At 49.4% G+C, this 19,479-nt stretch overlaps 5 protein-coding genes across 5 annotated transcripts; 2 read left to right on the top strand and 3 right to left on the bottom strand.

The window, feature by feature from the left end:
- Positions 1-442: 442 nt before the first annotated feature.
- CTRU02_211148 (uncharacterized protein) lies at positions 443-559 on the bottom strand (the record flags this gene model as incomplete). Its single annotated transcript, XM_036720173.1, has 1 exon — positions 443-559. One exon carries the CDS (start codon positions 557-559, stop codon positions 443-445), a length of 117 nt encoding a protein of 38 aa, XP_036587916.1.
- A 1,980-nt stretch (positions 560-2,539) lies between these two features.
- Positions 2,540-3,410, bottom strand: CTRU02_211147 (RNA polymerase ii mediator complex subunit; the record flags this gene model as incomplete). The annotated part of the gene is made up of 2 exons (XM_036720172.1): positions 2,540-2,915; positions 2,968-3,410. The coding sequence occupies 2 exons, from the start codon at positions 3,408-3,410 to the stop codon at positions 2,540-2,542; spliced, it is 819 nt and encodes a 272-aa protein (XP_036587915.1).
- A 255-nt stretch (positions 3,411-3,665) lies between these two features.
- On the top strand, positions 3,666-5,441 carry CTRU02_211146 (DNA kinase phosphatase pnk1; the record flags this gene model as incomplete). Its single annotated transcript, XM_070205581.1, has 8 exons — positions 3,666-3,840; positions 3,891-4,066; positions 4,129-4,244; positions 4,293-4,588; positions 4,613-4,916; positions 4,969-5,030; positions 5,082-5,224; positions 5,274-5,441. The coding sequence occupies 8 exons, from the start codon at positions 3,666-3,668 to the stop codon at positions 5,439-5,441; spliced, it is 1,440 nt and encodes a 479-aa protein (XP_070060824.1).
- A 2,274-nt stretch (positions 5,442-7,715) lies between these two features.
- On the top strand, positions 7,716-8,373 carry CTRU02_211145 (nadp:d-xylose dehydrogenase; the record flags this gene model as incomplete). The annotated part of the gene is made up of 2 exons (XM_036720170.2): positions 7,716-8,125; positions 8,184-8,373. 2 exons carry the CDS (start codon positions 7,716-7,718, stop codon positions 8,371-8,373), a joined length of 600 nt encoding a protein of 199 aa, XP_036587913.2.
- Positions 8,374-12,840: 4,467 nt separating this feature from the next.
- On the bottom strand, positions 12,841-13,666 carry CTRU02_211144 (pectate lyase; the record flags this gene model as incomplete). Its single annotated transcript, XM_036720169.1, has 2 exons — positions 12,841-13,189; positions 13,251-13,666. 2 exons carry the CDS (start codon positions 13,664-13,666, stop codon positions 12,841-12,843), a joined length of 765 nt encoding a protein of 254 aa, XP_036587912.1.
- Positions 13,667-19,479: the final 5,813 nt, after the last annotated feature.

Here is a 19,479-nt window from a genome sequence, read left to right as displayed (position 1 = left end):
AGTCCAGAATCGCCAAGCCTATATTATGGAAAGGGGTAGGCGCAATCCCGTCCCAGTACCCACGACGCCGCCTCATCGGTTCGAATATACCCATCGCACTTCAGGGATTCCAGCATGGGTCGTTAATCTCTGGTGGGCAGAGGGAACAGGTTGGAGGGAGTTTCCAAACGGACCTGGCCGCATTCTGGCCTGCGATAGGAAGCGCCATTGGAGGAATTGTCTCTAAAGGGGTTGAGGTTGTGGGGATACCGTTGTCGTGTCTAAATTGCGGGATGTGTGCCTTGCAGGTTGACTGCGCGGTAAACGGGCCCAGGTCGGTTTGGTCCAGTCCCTGCGGCTTTTTCATTTTTCGCAGGCTTCTTTTGGGAGTAATCCGTCCAAACTTGACCTCAAAGTCCCAAGCTTAATTTAACCCCTTGATGGGCCTACCTCGTTGTGGCAGTCAACCGAGCCAACCACCAGCACCAACCCCGGTTCGTTGCCCCTCTACATCACGGGCTGCTCGTCCGAACCTGAAACACAAACAGCATGTACCCCTGGCGCCACTGTACATGAACATGATCAACAACGGGTGATGTTCAAGATCATCCAACAGGTCAGATGAGACTTTGAGTTGCTGTCAAAGATTGCGAGGTAATTTTCGGGTCAATCTGGCTTGACGTTGACAGGTTAATATGTTTTGCTTGGCTGCCGCAGAGAAGCGCAAACCTTAAGAATCTCCAGATCTTCCCGCTGGGCGTTACGTGCTCTCTGTGTCCCACAGAAGAACACTTTCTGGTTAGCAATCTTGGGCTTGAACTGTTCCGATTGGCCCAGAGCAACCTAATGATCGTCGTCTTTGACATGGGTGACAAAGTCCTGGTGGCCGATGGATTGTGTCACTGAGAGTGGCTCGTAGAGGGGGTCCCCTGACAGGATTCGCCCAGCCCGAGCCGCTCAGGTACACGTGCGTTACGAGTAAAGGAGCCCAAAGGGCCATTCCGGTTCGCTTCACAGCCGCTCTTGACTCAATATGCTTGTTAATGCACATCACCGTGATGGCTTCCCTTCTCAATGGGGCGCCAATCTACTACGTGGTACTTCGGCGCCTTGACCTGTTCTTGTTTTGTATTCCATCCGAACACCTCGCTAGATTCTGTCAGTTTCCGAACGGTGGGAGCTGATGGAAAGCACCGTAGGTCCTCTCCAAAGAAAAAATAATAATATGTGGAGAGTGGAAAGCATCATTTCCGAATGAAACGAGCCTAGATCTTGGGCGACTATTTTTTTTTTTTCTTAACCGATTATTGCCACACCGGAAAAGAACGTTAGCGCTTTGCTGACTGTGCAGCCCACTTAATCAGCTTGAAACTTAGGCCTTTCGCTTTAGCGCCTCTACATGGAATAAGGATGTAGTGAATTGACAGGCCCCATTCAACCACCAAAACCTAGGGCGGTTGATGTCGTAGAAAAAGGAAATAACCCCAATTATTACTGCTATGCACGGGCGAGTAGTGATCGTCGTTATACGTCATTCACAGTCACTAGGAGGAGCAGGAAGAAGAAGACGACGACGACGACAACGAAGGAGAAGAAAATTTTCAACATTTACTGCCACTGACCTGCGGGCCTGTAACAGATTCACAGGCAGCGGAGATCACAGACGGAGATTGCCTGAGCTGCCGCCGGTGAGTGGTCAGATGGAAGCAAACCGATCTAGGTTGGTAGGTGGCCCCTGGCTCACAATACCTGCATGTTTGTACCCATGCTACTGGAGGAGCCTGCAACATCTCCTATTAAGGGATTGAAACTTTTCACTGCCGATTCGATATATCGGTATGCTAGCAGTTCGGTTAGATCATTAGGAGGAGTACCGGCACGTCAACCCGAAAAAAATGACACTTAAGCGGAGAGATAAGCTTGTTGATGTCCCAAGTTAGCTTCTAGTTCTAAGCCCAGAGTAAGCTACTATTGTCGAGACAAGTCGGCCCACTTGGCCTGAGAAAACTTCTGGAACCGGGTGGACTCCATTGTCCAACATCATCTCCTGGTGTTGTTGATAAATGCTTTCTCATCCACTCTTTCCTATCCACTGGCGCTTCATTGATTCATGCAACTTTTTCTTTGTTCGACCTCTTCTGCTCATCGCCGGCAATAATTCCTGGCTTTCCCTTGAATATTGATGGAGAGCACCAGAGTGATTCCAGCCCGTAATTAGCGATATGGATAGATGTATCCATACCCGCATAATTACAAGCGCAGATGCTTCATGCCTTCATCTAGGCCAGTGTAGCTCTTCAACGTCCATGCCATTTGTAGGATACTCCCCCAAATAGTTGACGACAGAATGGCCTTCGATTAGCGTATGTAACCACCGCCTAAGCCTTGCAGCAGTAATCGGGAGAGCCCGAAATTGATAGCATGGCGACGGGGATCTGCTGTTGTCACAGTGTCCCCGGCGGAGTATTAAGTAGGATGAGACTAAGTGCCTCATTTCCTTCTTTAAATTTCGTTATGACACGAATGTCCTCATCACTTGAGGTCATCTCAAATATGCGGCCTACCGCTGGTCGGTAACAGTCATGACCTGAGGTAGGGGTGCCGGTGCATTCCGCATCTCAACTGCTACTCTGGTATCATGGATACGTCTGTCGAACGTTTTGAAGTCAAAGACACCTTCAAGCTCGCGTCGAATGCTAGCCAAGTGCTCATGTGCCTTGAGAATCTCATCTGGTTTGTTGTCCTGATGGACATGGACTTTGATAAGGAACATCCAGCGCCGTCCTGGATCGGCGGGCGCGAATGTCTCCCATGGTGCAAGTTGCGTTAGAGGAGCGCCATCCCCGTTCATTTGAAGAATGTAGTGTCTCGAGAGACAAAACTCAACCTCGTCTCTGAAAAACTGATACGTCTCCTCAATCGCCTCACTCTTGAATCTGTGCATTGGGTCAGTACGCATGTTACTGTGCGCTGTTGAAGTATACACACTGGTAATTGTTGTCCTTCATGACCGAGGGAAGGTTTCGCTGATCCCAAATCTCTGTCTTCTTGCGCTGTGTAACTGACGACCGAACCTGGGGAGGATCAGGGAAATCGGTCCAACGGAGAGTACCCGGGCGAGTGTTGAAGTCCACTTCCGGAGCGGTCGGGCCGAAGTCCTTGTCCTTGGAGACCTCATACCGCGCTTGGATGATGTAGGACTGACGGCTGAGCTGCTGATGTAACTCCTTCCACAAGATCTGGATATCCTTGCGGGGAGTCTTCGCGATTGAGTTTTGGTTCGAAATACCGCCAGGCTTAGCAGGACCTTTGAAGTAGAGGACGCGATGGAGGCTCTGCCACGCAGGCATGGCGCAAAGGCCACCCAAGACTGAGCATGCTGCCTGAATATCGTCGTCGTCCACAAGCGTCGTGAGAAATAACTCATACATTGCGGCGATGTTGAGATGCAGAGTTGCACAGTGTTGAATAAGAAGGGTTGCTCTAGACGCTGAATTGACCTGGCTGTTCGTCGGTGAGGTGAATTGAAGGTCGGCGTTATCGTGGAGATCCAATCGCAAAATAAGGTCACGTGGCACGTCACATGCTCACCCGTCACCGTGCCTTCCCCCGACGCGTTCTCGCCGCGGTCGGTGCCTTCTTTAATTACTGCCCCACCAAGACAACCGTATCTGAGCCGCTTCGATATGCGATTGTCGATCGCATTTCTTATTAATCGGACTTCTTTCACTCTGAAACCATACAAAGGCTGCAACCCGAGTCCAAGAATGTCGTCGTCTAACTCTTCTGCCCCGAAGCGGAAGCAGAGAGACTCTATCTCTCCCCCGCCAGTCAAGAGAAAGGTGCAGAGCGGAACTACCCGTAAGTCATGATCCTACCTACTTGCGCATTTCAACGCTGAAACTCTCAAGAAAACGCTGTCGCAAACTTCTTCAAACCGTCATCTCAGAAACCCAAAGACCGTACGATATGGACCGAACGCGCCCCAGACGATGATACACCGGCAACACTTCTCGTCGGTCGATATGAACCGGAGAACCCACCTACCGAATCGAAGAAGAGAACAAAAGTCGCTGCATTCGACCTGGTATGGCAGACACCAACTTTCGCTTTTGCAATAGCAGAAAAATGTTGACGGGTGCGGCTCAGGATTCTACCCTGATTACAACAGCTTCCGGGAAGAAGCATGCGGACGGCGGCAACGACTGGAAGTGGTGGCATGCGTCTGTGCCAGGAAGACTAAGGGAACTATACAACGATGAGGGGTAGGATTCGTGAACAAATGAGCTTGCGACCCAAGCTGACCAGACCAGGTATCGCGTGGTAGTCTTGTCGAACCAGGCGGGACTTGTTCTCCATCCAGACCCGAAGGCAAAAGGCCCCAAGTCATCGTCAAAAGACCGGGTTTCTGCATTCAAACAGAAAGTTAATGCTGTCTTGACACAGCTCGACCTTCCGATTACTGTATATGCTGCAACAGAGAAAGACTTTTACAGGAAACCGCGGCCAGGGATGTGGAAAGAGCTTTGCGAAGATTATGACCTCGTTGACGAGGTGGATCTGAAGCAAAGTGTTTTCGTCGGCGACGCAGGTGGCCGAACAGCAACAGTCAAGTCTGCTGGTAATAACACAGCAGGTACTGCAAAGGACTTCAGCTGTTCCGATCGGAATCTTGCCCACAACATTGGCATCGAGTACAAGACGCCCGAAGAGTTCTTCCTTGGCGAAAAGCCACGGGATTTTGTCCGAGACTTCGATGTGGTGCACTACCCCTTTCCTGAAGATGCTAAGCCTTCATCAGACATTATCTTTGAGAAGAAGAACAAGCAAGATATTGTGATCTGCTGCGGGCCACCTGGCGCCGGCAAAAGTACCTTCTTTTGGAAGCACCTCAAGCCGCTGGGATATGAGCGGGTAAATCAAGACATCCTGAAGACGTGCGTTTCCAAGTGCTACTTCTATTCAAAGATGTGCTGACCTCTTGCATAGCCGCGAGAAATGCGTTCAGGCTGCCAAGGAGTTCTTGAGCGCTGGCCAATCCGTTGCCATAGGTTAGTGAAGCACCATGGCCTAGTTTATAGCAACGTATTGACAGGTCGCAGATAACACGAACGCAGATCCCGATACGAGATCTGTTTGGGTTCAGCTGGCTGAAAAGCAGAATGTTCCCATTAGATGTATCTGGCTCAAGACACCGATAACCATTTGCGAGCACAACGACGCCGTACGATCCATGAACGCTTCTGTATGTATATCACGCCGCACTTCAGAAGCATGTGCTTACTTCTATGCAGCTTAACCCCGAGTCTAGGGTAGCGCTACCCAGGATGGCTTTCAACGGCTTCAAATCACGGTTCAAAGAGCCCAAGATAAAGGAAGGGTTCCAAGACATCACCGAGGTTGAGTTTTCCTTCCGCGGCACCAAGGAAGAACACGATATATGGGCCAGATACTGGCTCTGAAGCTGTTCTGGAGCTTGGAAAACTTCAACATTGGACGTCTCAGACTTATCATCGAAGTTTCGAGTTTTTGGTATGGAGTTATAATGGCAGCTGCTCGACGGATCTTGCCATCATCAAGACTGGTTGACAAATCAACCAGCACGTCTACAAATTGAACATTGCAGTAAGGAAATCAGGAAGGATGTTGACAGAACGAACCGCTGACAGTATGTTTCCCACACCAGTCTCTACTTGAGGACAAATCATCCATCCCCGAATCAGTGTGTGGTGAGTGTGGGCGACTTCCATTGAAGATAGGGTGCCAGAGCCCCCAAGATATGTAATTATCGGAGGGTTACTCTCGTAAATTATTTCTCTGGCAAAATCAAAATTCCCAATTCCATGCGAACACTGCTCTCACGATTCAGTTGTGCTTGTGAACCTTTTGCTGTCCATCCCATGATTTGCAAATCACCTTGACTCCTTGGAAGACCGCGCACTCAATCTACCAGGGGATGTTTTTTATCCAATTTCTTGTCCTGTCGCGGGGAGAAAACATTGCAAGCGGACCAGAAGAGAAATAAAGAATATAACAACGGCATTGAGCATCGTGCATGTGGCCTCTAAAGTAGTCAACTAAACAGTATCATTCTTCATCGCCCAAGGATTGAAGTGAACGGAACAGATATACCTCTTGCAGTTCCCCCTCACTTGAGTAGTTCAGGTCGTCTACCCATGAGGCCTGGTGACCAGGGGCCGACAACTTGGGTGGCCACAGAGCCACTTTAACCCGAAATTTCGACCACTACAACAAGCGGGTTCAATTTCGCCAACAAAAAACCTTAGATCTACTAGGTCAGGGGGCGAGCAGTATCAGTCTAATACTCTATTTCCCGGGCAAAATTAATGTTGCTCGACCGGTTTGAAAACAACCTGATTTGGTGCTATCATAATCGTCGTAGCGTCTCCCAAAGACGCATCAGGTTCCCATATATCGAGTATTACCTTCCATTCTTCTGGATTTCCAAGATGTCGTTTTCCGAAAACGCATTCCTCTTGATTAGATCTATATTGATCCCGGATTACTTTGAGCTTATCCATGGGCTCTTGCAAAAAAGGCGCCTTGAGCGGATCTCTATGAATTGACGGAATAATTCAAGCAGGCTAGGTACCGTGGACCCACTGCGATAAACACACCGCGTGGCGCATCTGGGTGTAGATGTGGAGATCTATGGGATACAATGCTTGTCTTGCTAGCTGAATATCTAGGAGTTGGCGTATGTCAGACGTGTTACTGATACGGCAATCATCCCAGTGCAGCCGCCGTTCCAATGCCCCGACAGACGCCCATGATTGTGAGCCTGCCAATTCCACCGCATTGATCTGCCGTTCCGCAAGTGCACTTTTGCGTCATGTCCATCGCTCCATGCAATTGCCGTAGTTCATGATTATTGATGGGAAAGTCGTCTTCACGCGTTCCCAAGTCCATCGCCGCTTCAACATAGTGAGCTGAAGGTGAACGAGATAACTTCGTTTTCATAGCTTGTTACAAGAACAGAGTCACTATAATCAACATCTTCCGTTCCCAGAACTACCCAATGTGAATCTATCGAACAAGCCTGCTAAGATACGTAGGGTGCTAGAGGTTCAGTCCTTCTGACTTGTACAGTCGAGATATCGAGACCAGAGTGAAGGCTGAATATCTGCCCCGCTTCCCCAGGCTTGCTGCGGGCTTGACAAAGTCCAGAATTAAATGTGCAGAAACAATCTCGCGAATCAGCGACCAATACCAACTTTCTGCATTAGCTCCATGTAACTTTCAATTGCCTGCCTTCTTGATGGCAAGATTCAAAAATCTGCCTCGGGGCCAGAACCCAGCCGGTGCAGTATCCAATGTAAGTTGTACTTGCCTCATTGGACTCCGGATTTGGCACATGACCGCAACTGCATGAAAGCCTGATTTCCAACGCAACACGCAGAACTACCATATGCAGTGTCACCATCGGCCAGAATTAGATAGAACGATACTCATTAATTGCTGCCCGTCCTGAAGCGAGAGCTTGCAGATCAGTCGGGGCATCGGTCAGGATATGAGTTGGCGTTGCAGCAGAGCTCACAAAGCTTACAAAATTATAATTGGGAAAAATGAGACATAAAAGGTGACGGATTTTCCCTCAAAATTGATCGCCCAGGAGTCAAATCCTATCTCCATACTCGAGTCTTTTGACCCATCACACGGCTACAACGCACGCCAGCTGCCACTGGAGCCCAGCAGGCGAAATCAAGTCCAAAGAAATGGCTATCGGAATCGGAATCGGTGATTGTGCCCTAATCCTGGAGAGTCTCGTGAGGTGTGCCAGCCTCCTCCGGGGCGAGGCCGTGGACGGCTTTGCGGGGCACGCAGAGGCCTACAGGTCCTTTGCCAACGCAACCGCCTACTTGCGCAGGTATCTGAAAGCCGAAGGGCACACAATCAAACCGGTTCTTCGCTTCGAATTGAAGTCACTCAAGAAGCTTTTGAAACTGTTCATCTCACGGATCCAAAAACTCGAGCCCTCCTTAGGCAGCAATCGCCAACGGAGAGGGTTTCGGAGAATCTGGCAGAAGATACGGTGGCCTTTTCACGATGCGATTCTCAACGGAATTTGTCATAAGCTCAACTCCAAGTTCAGCATGATTAAATTCATCATAGACTTGGAAACTGCGTGAGTGGTATATCTCCAGGTAGAAAAAGACTAACCGGCTTGTCTAACATCCTATCAGACAAACGATTCGCATTGTAAATCCCTGCCCCCCGGCTGGACTGTCAAGTGCCCCAGCTGTTGGGCCCAAATTCGTTCTCATGGATGCTCGATCCAAGCTTCACGGAGTTTCAATGGCAGGCGTCAAAAGCTGGACTGTAGGTGGCATCTCTAAATCCACTTCTCAGCTATTTCAACCTACGATTCTGTAGTTCTTGAATATCTCATTGAAACCATAGTTAACTTGACACAGGACTTGGCAACTTTCATTCGGAATGTATTCTGTGCCGGCAACCAATCATGCCTGGCTGTAGAACGCAGAAGTTACCTCTTGCGGAACAAAACCACCGAGATGACATTCTTTCCCAACAGTCCCAGTGTACCTCCCTGGGAAGACGCGATAAAAGAAGGGGATGAAATTGAAATGAGCATGCTTTTCCCGAACCGTACTGTGTACAACGATCTCTGTCCTAAGTGCAAAAATCCTTGGTCAAGTCCAATCAGCGTGGAAATGTTCTGGTATGTTCAACCTTTCCAGTGTTGCTTTGGAAGTATAATCCAACCATTATACAGTTTAATGTGTGGGCTGTCCGCACGTTTTCTGGACTCCTTCGACGACGAACCAGATCCAGTCACTTCAATAGCCCTGAAGGATGTTCGGGGAACAAACGTTCGAATGTTCTTCGAAAAGGCTATGTCTGGTCTGGGTGCAAATAAACCTAATAAGATGAAGAATCAGGAGGCGCTCTTTGAACAAAAAATGAAAGCGTTGATTCGGCAAAATAGAAGAGAGGTTGGTCCTCACCCACAAATGGCTGGTCATCATGATAGATCAGAAATCCAGGATTTTCGACGGATTACTCTTTGCAACGAGCAGTGGCCAGATTTTGCCAAACGGGGTGGCCTCGCCGATTCAAGCACCAAGAGACTTCGCACCATCGTCCAGGGTCTAAAGCGCCGTGCTGAAATATTGAAGGGCGAAGACTTCTTACCGGCAGTTTTGGCATCCATAATTAAATCCAGGTTTGCGAATGGTCGGAGAAACTCCGGAATGACAACATTCTTGCAGTCAATTATAGATGCACATACTGATCGTCAAACTTTGTGGACGATCTCAGGATCATCACTTCCGTCCCTGCAAGAGTATATTTGGCATGTGCGGGACGCCGGAGCGCAATTCCATGTGTCTGTCATACGATTCCGATGCCTGTTGTGGATTTACTCAGAAGCTCTGGAACTGAATACCGACCTGGTGCGCGGCTGTTGTGACCTCTTCGATTACTGGGCCGTACCTGAGGGAACCGCGCCGCGAGAGCCAATGCCTCTTCTTTTCAGACTAGCGGGCCCGATGTGGCTCCCTCACGTCATCATATGGAGGCTCACATTCGACATGGTTGAGGATTTTGCCAGTTTCTTCACCGAAGGAGATCCGATGCAGATTCTTGCATGCCTGTTCCTCTTGGTCAGGGACACGTCAAAACTGGCAATTGGGCACTGCTTTGATGGAAATCTCACTGTCTACTTACGAGAGGCCCTCGCCTCTCGAGACAACGCTGTCTGCCATTTGAACCAGGCCAGTCGAAAGTGGATGGAGTCTGCCCTGCAATTTCGAGGACAAGCTTTGGTGGACAAGTCGACGTTCATGATGATAAACACCACCATGAGTTAAAGCAGAAGACTTACTAGAATGCTAAGTCATACACAACAAAGTCCCAATTGAGACTGTAAATCAAAGACACATTGGGATTCTGCTTTGCTTCAGATTCACAGGATTTTGGGGGATTGAAGGGCTTTGATATGTGCTACGTGGGTAAAGTTAACCGATGATGACTGTAGAAGTGTCTTTAAACTTACGATGAAGGAAGCTGAAATGTTCCAGAAATGAAAGTGCCGATTCTTTTTCATCGCGTTCACACTTGGTGATTGTAAGCTATGGCCTGGGTTGTCCTAAAGGGCACAGTATGGACTTCAAAAGTTAAACCCCATTGCATAGTGCTTGACTTGTATCAAATCTTGAAAAGAGAATGTGGTGGATGTATCGAAAACATGGAGCCGCTCTTGGTTATGATCTCAAACGTCAAACTGCTATTTCCTCGGTCACTCGGCGACATGCAGGAATAGTGTTCAATAGCTGTATGTTTGACAGCTTACAGGCTCAACTGGACCCAGATGTTGTCAAGAGACCGCAGCTGTATAAGAGTCTGATTCTTATATATGGCACTTGGAATAACATAACCCATATCAACAGCGCCTGGCGCTGGGCAGCTAGATTCCATTCAGCTCTGAAGCAATGGCATGCAGATACCAGCGGGCTAAGCCATACCTCCCTTGGCTCCCCGGCTAACTACCTCGCTCACGGTTTGCAATGCATAGCCATACCCATCATCTGCTTCTCCTTTTATTGTCTTCAGAATGTAGACCAGCCTGAGACGGTGACGACTAGTCGCATCTGAAAGGCTGGGGAAGATGCAGATGAGCCTGCCTTAACCTGACTTGATAGCATCCAAACTGTTCTATTTCATCGATTCACATCCATGATCTCCAACTATGGCTGAGGTAGAATTGTTAGTTTTGTACTTCTTGTATCCCGACCCTAGGCAATGTAAACCCCTCAACGAACTGATGAATCAGTCGTTGATGACATCCTGCCCTGTCCTCTACATTTCTATCGCTGCTTGTTGCTCATGCAAATCAGTTGATATTATATCGAATCTATAGCAATATGTACGTCCATGGATAGCAAGGACATCCTCGACGAACAAGGGAGTATGAGTGGGTGATCTCAGTCCTAAACGTCTCGGAGGCAACGGCGGCCCTGTGGCAATCATGACATTTGAGCTTTGTGCCAAAGATCACTTCCAGGTTGGGGCCGCGCCCTTTCAGGATGATGTTAGGGCTCACTTCGGACATACGCGCCCAAAGGAAAACTCAAGAAGGGTCTAGAAGAACGCCTAGGCCTCGTGTTAGGCTCTGTCTACTCTAGGTACTATCCGAAAGGTACCTTGGTTAAAAAAGCTACCATCAACTATGATTGAAGCAGAAACATTCGCTCCCAAGACCTTACCAACGTGCACCCTACACTAGGCCATCTCTTTACATGTAGTGTGTTTTTTGATACAGGGTTTGGTCAGCAAGATTCAAATACTGGCAGGGCCCCCGCCTTCTAGAAGTAGATGGATTACTTGCTCAGTTCATATTTGTTATGACGCGATGTAAAGTTAATGCGGCTGTATCCGCTTATAGGGATGCCAAATCAAAAGAAGGTCATCATTCAACGAGAACCCCCGCTATGTGCAAGCCCCAAGGGCTTATGGAACAACGGCTGCGTGGTAGGTATGTGGTCATTGTCGCAGCAACAGAGTAGACGATGGCGGGAGATGTGTGGGGTTAGTAGTATATTACCTGGTAGTTAGTAACCGGTATTGCATCGGGAACGTTAGCTCCAGGAAAGAAATTCCAGACTCATAATCCAGACATGAAACCTTGGTCGTACGAATCGAGTAGTTTATTGGCCAGCCATCCGCTGTGATAGAACCGAGGCTGAGGTAAGCATGGTGTTTCGAGCATGAGGTCCGGGGTTCACTGGGATCGAAGGCAGGTGAAGTTCATCTCTATAACCGTCACATGCCTAGAAAGCCGAGGTTCATGCTTGAATTTCTTGATCCGTGGTTCACAAGCAATAAAGAACGAAGGTCCTTAGGTAATAAAGCGGCAAGAGTGTATGTTCGGAGAGTCTCAGTCGGTTTATAACTTTGAGGGGAAGCGCTGGGCAATCCGTTCAGTCGGCAGCAAGGCGGACATGCAAGGTCAGGACATTTTGAGTCAACATTATGGTATCGGCGTGGGCATGCATCGGTTGGATGGTCAAGCGTCGTGTGTTGGTGGCGTGTTTACTTCGTCATATCGTCGAGTGAAGAGCAGTAGCGTGGGTTATAAGAAGTCGTAGTGCTGGAACTTGGATTCGGCATTGTTCGTCGTGAGGAACGTTCGATGGTTCGGGGCTATCGACGATGGTATCCGTGGTTGACATGGCAGCCAAGACTTCAGTCGAAAAAGCCCAGAATCGAAGTCTGAGAAAAAGCGGCTCCCAGGCTCAATTTATTCTTGGGGACTGACCAGGAGTGACGAGCAGTCTTGGCCTTTGAAGTCGACGCGTAACCCAGCTTGGCTCGGTTATGTGTGCCGTGGCTGCCGTTGTTGCCGTGATGCCGTGTGTGCCGTGATTGCCGTGCCCGGAGTCTTAGCTTTAGAGTTTGTGGGTAGCCGACTTCAACCCGGTGGAGGCACCCGGGGGGGATATGGCATGCATGGAGGGGGATCGGATCATGATGCTTATTTGAACGTATTGCGGGGAAAAAGACGATTTAAAGATTTGTTTTTTCAAATGTTTCAATCACTTGGCATAGCGGACAGATAAAAGTGTAAAGTCATGAGGATTCTATTCTATAAATACACAGACCTCACGTTCATATATACACTGAATGGCCAAGGGGCCCAGTGATGCGCATCAGCTTACACACCACAGAAAGAAATGTTTTCTTCCTTCCTCCGTTCTTTAACCAAAAATGAAGTTCACTCGGTCTCCCAGAGACATAGAGTGCAGAAGTTGCACCAGCACCGCCAAAGAGAGGCCCTTTTGCGGCGGAGACCCAAGAGGAAGTCTACCAAAGGCGAGACGCTTAGCAAGCCTTGAGAGTAGAGTATTTGCAAGCAGAAGAGGGCCCACTCTTCAGTTTCTTGGGCTCGTTGCCGGGGGTGGTGCCCTGGAACTCGGTGCAGATCTCCTTGACGGAGGTGGCGCAGGTGCCGGTGATGGTGGAGGTGTCACCCTTGTTGGAGTTGATACCAGTGAGCATCTTGCCGTTGTAGGCCTTGACGTTCTTGACAACGACGGTGCGCTTGCCCATGGTCTTGCAGTTACCGCAAGAGCGGTAGAGCTTGCCGAAGTCGGAGACGGTGAAGCCGTCAATGGTGACGGTACCGAGACCGTTGTGCTGGATAACCTTGTCCTCAGCACCGCGGGCACCACTGTGGAGGTAGAGTTAGCAAGTGTTCTGGTATGAAAAAGGGAGTTGTTTGTTGAACTTACCCTCCGATGACGTTGGCGTTGCCGTTGCCCTTCAGGGAGAGAGCATCCTCGCAGACAGCAGTCCACCAGACGTTGTTGATGGTGCAGGAGCCCTTGCAGTGGACACCCTCGATCTGGTCGGCACCGATGATGGCGTTCTTGAGGGTAGCGCCGTTCTCGAGGATGAAGACGGCGTCCTTGTCGCCACCCTCAGCCTGGCCAGTGCACTTGACGCCACGGCCGTAGGTCTTCAGGCCACCATCGAAGGTGCCCTTGACGGACTGAGCGGCCTTGTAGGTGACGGTGCCCTTGGAGGCGGGGATGGGGAAGGAGGCGCGCTTCTCGATGGCACCGGCGCCGTTGGGGCCGGACTTAGCAGCGGGGGTGGCGATGACGGCAGAGGCCGAGATGGCAGCGAGGACAGCGGAGAACTTCATTTTGAAAGTAGTGGTTGGTTTAAGAAAACACGGTAGAGTTGGAAGATTTGGATGTGTTGTAACAACGAATGAATAACCACCAGGGCTAAAGAATGTGAGTAGTTGGATTGGTAAAGGAGAGACGGTTGCGGGAGATGCTGATGAGAGGATGAGGAGGAAAGGAATATTGCCCGGGCATCTGACGGCTTCTTATATCTAGAATTCCAGAGCAAAGAATCTCCCGACTCTTGCTGCAATCCGCATCCCTCAGCCAAGGACCTCTCCCCCCCGAGTGGAACCTGGTAGTTTGAACCAGTTCATAGACACAAGCTTTCCCCCCGGGCTAGCCAAGGTAGGACTGAGGCCCATCCAGAACAACACTCGCTCCACAGCACAATGCCTGTTGGAGAGTGAGGTTGAGTGAGATTGAGTGCAATATGGACGGCGCCGCTGCAGGTGAAGCGCAAGGGTTTCTTTGGGAGGTGTGGCCCAGACAGAGAGAGGGATTCAAGCACGATGAGGACCGATGCAATTTCGGGCAGAGCCTTCCTTCCCTGTCGATATGATCCACACTGATATCAGAGAGTGGTTCAGACGCTTCGGCGAGCCGCGATCCTTACGCAGGAACCGGTCACTCTGATCAAAGGGAGGGGGGCAGAATAACTGCTTCGGCTTGACATGTCAAGGCAAACGCTGGGCAAGGTACGGAGTACGACTGGGGGGGGCCATTTGCAGCACCAATTTGCCCACCGGCCCAGGGGGGAGCATAAGCGTCATCCATGAAAAGTTGGACAGTCTAGGCTACCTTGTTGCCCACTCTATCTTCAAGTAAGTGTGCATTTCGTATTTGTCTAAAAAGTGGCACTCTGCTTCTTCTCCCATGAAACAAGTCAGGGGCTGTCACAGGGGTAGTGGGCGCCCAAAAGAACAGCCCAGAAGGGTGGGGCATTCCCAGTTAGGAAAGCTGGGGGGAGGGTTTGAAGCTGGTTATCTGAGGTCACATTACCCAACCTCAGGGTGAAGGTGAACACAAGACAAAAAAAAAAGGTCGTCCAAAATTATCGGCCATAATCCGCTGTTGTTTCCGAGCCAGCAATTGGCGCTAGTGTACGGGAAATGCTCCCATTCGCCACCACCCTTGTTGTGCTTGTATATCGAGGGGAGATGAACTGGGGCACCTCCATTTAGATAAGACCCGTTACCACGGTCCTGAATAATTCCCAGTCTCGCGGAAACGGGCAATGCGCGCTGGTGACCTCCAGCAACTGGGTGCGCGCCGCTTTCTTTTTTCTCAGCTTTGCTTGCTTTCTCTTCCCCTCTTTTCCGGCAATCAGCTGTCTTATTTGCGGGGATGTCAATGAACCCCAGGGTGCTTTCTTTTCGATTACTTGCAGTACCTTACTCCTGAACTCTGGTCCTGAATCTTACCTTTCCATACATCGCTTGATATCCTGGCAAAAGCTTACATAGGAAGGGAAAAAAAATCTATCTGCCAAACGTCACGGCAAGGTTAGTGGGTCGCTGCTTCAACCAGGTCAGGGACCATCCTTAAGCTGTGGTGTTGGTCGCGACATACTTTCCAGAAGCCACTAAGTGCCTGGTGCAATCGCCTACCCATAACCTTCACCGCATTGTTCACTCAATATTACGCCGGCCTGCGTGGGCCTGGATCGGAATTCCGGGGGGTATCGTTGCCAACACCGAGGAGGGTTCGACAAACATGGGTGTAGCTGGTAAAGTAGCAGTTTTCTTTGATCAGATTTCACCGTGCCATCCCAAACGCCAGATCCATTCACTGGTGGATTGGACACACGGAATTATTCGCGCTGTGACCGTCCAAATTGTGTACGACCCCGCCGGGTTCAATGCAGGTCAGGTCACTATCTCCAGTTTCTGCAATATATCACCAACTCATACCGTCTTGAGTGTGAGTGGATGTAACAGTAGTTGTAGGTCAACTGAGGCGCATCAAGGGGGGCTTCTCCAGCCAGAATGGTAACTGCCTCGTTCCTTTATCTCTAGTTGGATCTGATCCCGACTCCTATTAAATCGGAACGCATAGGAATAGAACGTAACAGCCGGTCGGCGTTCTTCCATTGCCCTTTGGGGCGGTGTAAAAAATAATCCACAGGTACATTTGCAGAGTACTAGGGAACAAAAAAAAAAAAAAAACACATGGGGCGGAGATCGGATACCATCGCTCTACCCGCTCCAACAAGACTATTGGTGCCAGTTTCCAAAGTCCCCTTTTCCCACCAATGTGGTGCCATATTCAGTTAGTCCATTCTCCCATACCACCTCCAGAAACGTGATGCCAAGACTTTCGGGAAAGGAGATGATGCCAAGCCCAGGCCATCAGTGCTGTATATTGGCCCAGGGTCAATCATCCACAGATCAGCGCACATTTTCATAAGGTACCTTAGGTAAGGCAAGGTCATCGGCCAACTGGCCAGGCCGAGACCGTGGATGGAGTACACATTGTCGTTCCTGTAGAATCAACACCCTCTACTGGGAAAAAAAGGCTTCGCTCATTGCTTCAACCGGCTTGGACGGCCGACTTCAACAACCGTTCGTGCGGTCCTCCGATCCTCCGTGAGGCCTCCCGGCTGGGGCCACATTCGGCATGAAAAAAAAAAAAAAAAAGAAAATGAAAAAAGGGACCTGAGCTTGCCCGGTACGGGGCTCTGCAGTCATCCGACCAGAGGTGGCCGAAGACCAACAGAGATAATTGTGAGTGGGTAACGTCCTTCTTCAAGCCCACCCCGAGATTGCGGTCCGAAGAGGCGTTAAGTGGGCGCTGTGTTTCCGGCCACCTATTACAATTGGCCTTTCACCGTCCATCCCCTAAAGCTGAACGAAAACGAACGAATACGATATTCTTCTCGCTCTCAGATTTCCCGGCTGGAATCCACTCAAAGTTGGGGGTTCAATATCTATGCTGGAGACATACAGGCCAGCCGCACCAGATGCAGTCTAGAAAAAGGTCGTTTCATCGGTAGACCGACTTCGTATAATCAATCGGGGTCATCTCATCTTTAATCTATTCCTCGTCTATTCCATCAGGCGGATCGGCCTTTTCAGCTCCTGATTTACATTGGGAAACAACAAGAACCGGGCACTAGGCCTTAATTGCTACCCTAATACAAGTAACCGAATCGCAATCCAAGCCTTTTCTTTGGATCAAGCAATATCCTGTGTCCAGGACCTTGTCCATTGTAGGTAGACTACCTTTCTGTCTGTTGTTTGCGTTGGTGAAATCTCCAACGACCGCCTAGCACCACTTTTCTATCAAAAATGCTGCCAACGCGAATCGGCGAGTGGATTGACCTGGGTGCCCATTCACATTTGAGCCTATATACAGTTCATGAAGCTAGATCAGTCTTTTTAATATATTGCTATACGAGCATTTCCCTCCATTGGACGGACAAATATCACCATTGATTTCATACGGCCCTCTGATGGCGCCGGTCCCTTGTTCGGGCTGGTATCAATTGAATGCTTCACCGCATGGGTCATGGACTTCACCGTGGACTCTATCACGGCCAATGATGTGGATTCACGTTTCTAACAAGTGGACTTTTGAGAATTACATGACATGGCCGTCTACTATGTACACAGTAATCTGAGTCGCTGGCACTCCATATAATAAATCGGGCAGATATATTAGGAGGAAAGCAAGGGTGTTTTCGAAGTCTGATTCCGCCAAAGATCAGTTAAGCTATCGCCTTGCTTCATTACCATCACATCTTTGCTATCTCTTCGGATATCCCTGTCCAGAAAATTCACCCAAAAATATCTGGTTACCATTGTCTGCCCGGTGAGAAGGGGGCTGTTTCCCACAGGAGGCAAACTTGGCCAAAGCTCAACGCATGAAGAGCGATACGCCCGAGAATGGTCCAACACACCAGCCCGCTCCATTAGAAGGCGCTCGCATTTGACGCCGCCGTGACGAACATGGTCACTGCGTACTCCTTATTTTGCAAAAGTCGCAGTAGTAATTTGGCAGGCGTTGATTTCGATAAAGGCGCCGCCAAGCCTTTGCTGCATGACTTTGAAACGTCTCCACAGCCCCCAACAACTTCTGCGGGAAGGAGAAAAAAAACATGCCCACAACGGCACAGCCTGGTGGGAGTGGACACACTGCAAGCAAGGCGGCTTGCCACTTCCCCCAGAAGTCCTTGTAATACAACCATCACCGTGCATGACTCCGGATACCGCCAACAGGCATTCGACAGAATAGATGCCCACCTTTCAAAGGGCGTCTTTACCTTCTCCAATAGGAACATCATAATCATATGGGCGACAATGTTAGAGACCCCTACTACGTCGTGTAAACCCCCTGAATTATTTGCTAATCACTATCTCTTTCGTTTTTTTCTAAATCCTTTGACGAGGGTAAAAGCTTACGTATAAAGTACTGCCTACGAGGAACCGGCCATCTATGTTGTCTGCCGAGCGACAGGGCCTCGACACTTCCCCAGCCATCTGTAGCATGCATGCTTCTTTAGAGACCATATCACCGTCCTATCAGAGAGCATCGTGACACAATAGGACCTTCTTTAGAATTGTCCGTACTTCATCGTCGTGGAGCCACTCCCATAGAAATAGACCACGCCTGGCCCCGATCCTTGCCTGATGGCTTAGATGAATTGCCACTAGTCCGCCGGAGAGGTTACTGATCCAGCTAGAGTCTTCCTTGTTCTACTGCCGGCCGGCTTCGAGGACTTTGTCGGAAGCCGCGGAGTGACGAGGGTCTGCCCAACAATTTTATATTGACCGCTTGTTCATTCGTTCATTTGAGATTCCTCGTAACGGCTATTGCTGAGCCATGCCTTGTCATCGCATGATTAAAACCACTTTCTTGGCCGCCAGCAAATTCAGTCTGGGTCCCTTTGAGAAACCTCATAACAATGCAGCAGCAAGTTCATTACATCCTGCTGTTGCCTTGCCCATTGCTTTAGGGTCGCAAACTGCCGCGTCTTATTACCGGAATTTCCGAATAGTGAATGGTGGATCTGCCAAGGTGCTTGAAATCAGTTGTGGAAAATCATTCTTTCGGTTTCCTGAGTAATCGCTCCTGAAAACAACATCAAAGTAGCCCCAATGTATCTGGCCATTGGATTAACAAACAGCTCTGGTCGTCCCCTTTTTTTTCAAGCGTTGCAAGACCCTGTGACTTCTAAGAACCTTTTAGACTTGAGTTTACCTACCCGAGTGAAGCTACATCCTACATGCAGGACGCAGACCGAATCTTGGACCGTACACTGTCATTTTTCATCCTCGTTACGAAGCCCCTATTTCTAGACTGCCGATTAAAACTGCTATGGCCTTTTCCTCGCTTTGTATTTGGTGCTAATTAATCGACATTCAAGTCTGGCGACTTACAAGTGAAGCAACTGTCTTCTCACACGGTTAGCAGTTAATGAAGGACGTTGTGGTGCGAACTGTTGGGTCCAAGATGATCATTCATATCGCGCTGTCACTGTCGACTGTGCGCATGTTTTTCAATGTCTCGTGCTAGAAAGTCGCTCGTACAAGTGCCGTCAAAACAGTGTGGCAGTGAAAAATGCGGAATCACCAATCCTTAGGAGAAAATGTCTGGGCTCACGGGGGTTGGATCCCTACCGTAATCGGGGTTTTGACGAGACAATACAGATGCAAAATGAGACTCGAGGCATTAAGAATTGCAATTTTGGCTGATCTCAACCTTCTTCACACCGTAAACGCTGGGTTTAACCCAAGGCATTGATGTTGAGCTTGGGCAAGTCCAGTCTACATCATTGACGTCTTGGCAAAATTTTGACGTGAATCAAAGTTGCAATTGGGTTCGACAG

The sequence above is a fragment of the Colletotrichum truncatum genome, assembly GCF_014235925.2.
Source record: "Colletotrichum truncatum strain CMES1059 chromosome Unknown Contig_0007, whole genome shotgun sequence".
Classification (NCBI taxonomy): Eukaryota; Fungi; Ascomycota; class Sordariomycetes; order Glomerellales; family Glomerellaceae; genus Colletotrichum; species Colletotrichum truncatum.
This window is presented reverse-complemented; position numbering and strand designations above follow the sequence as displayed.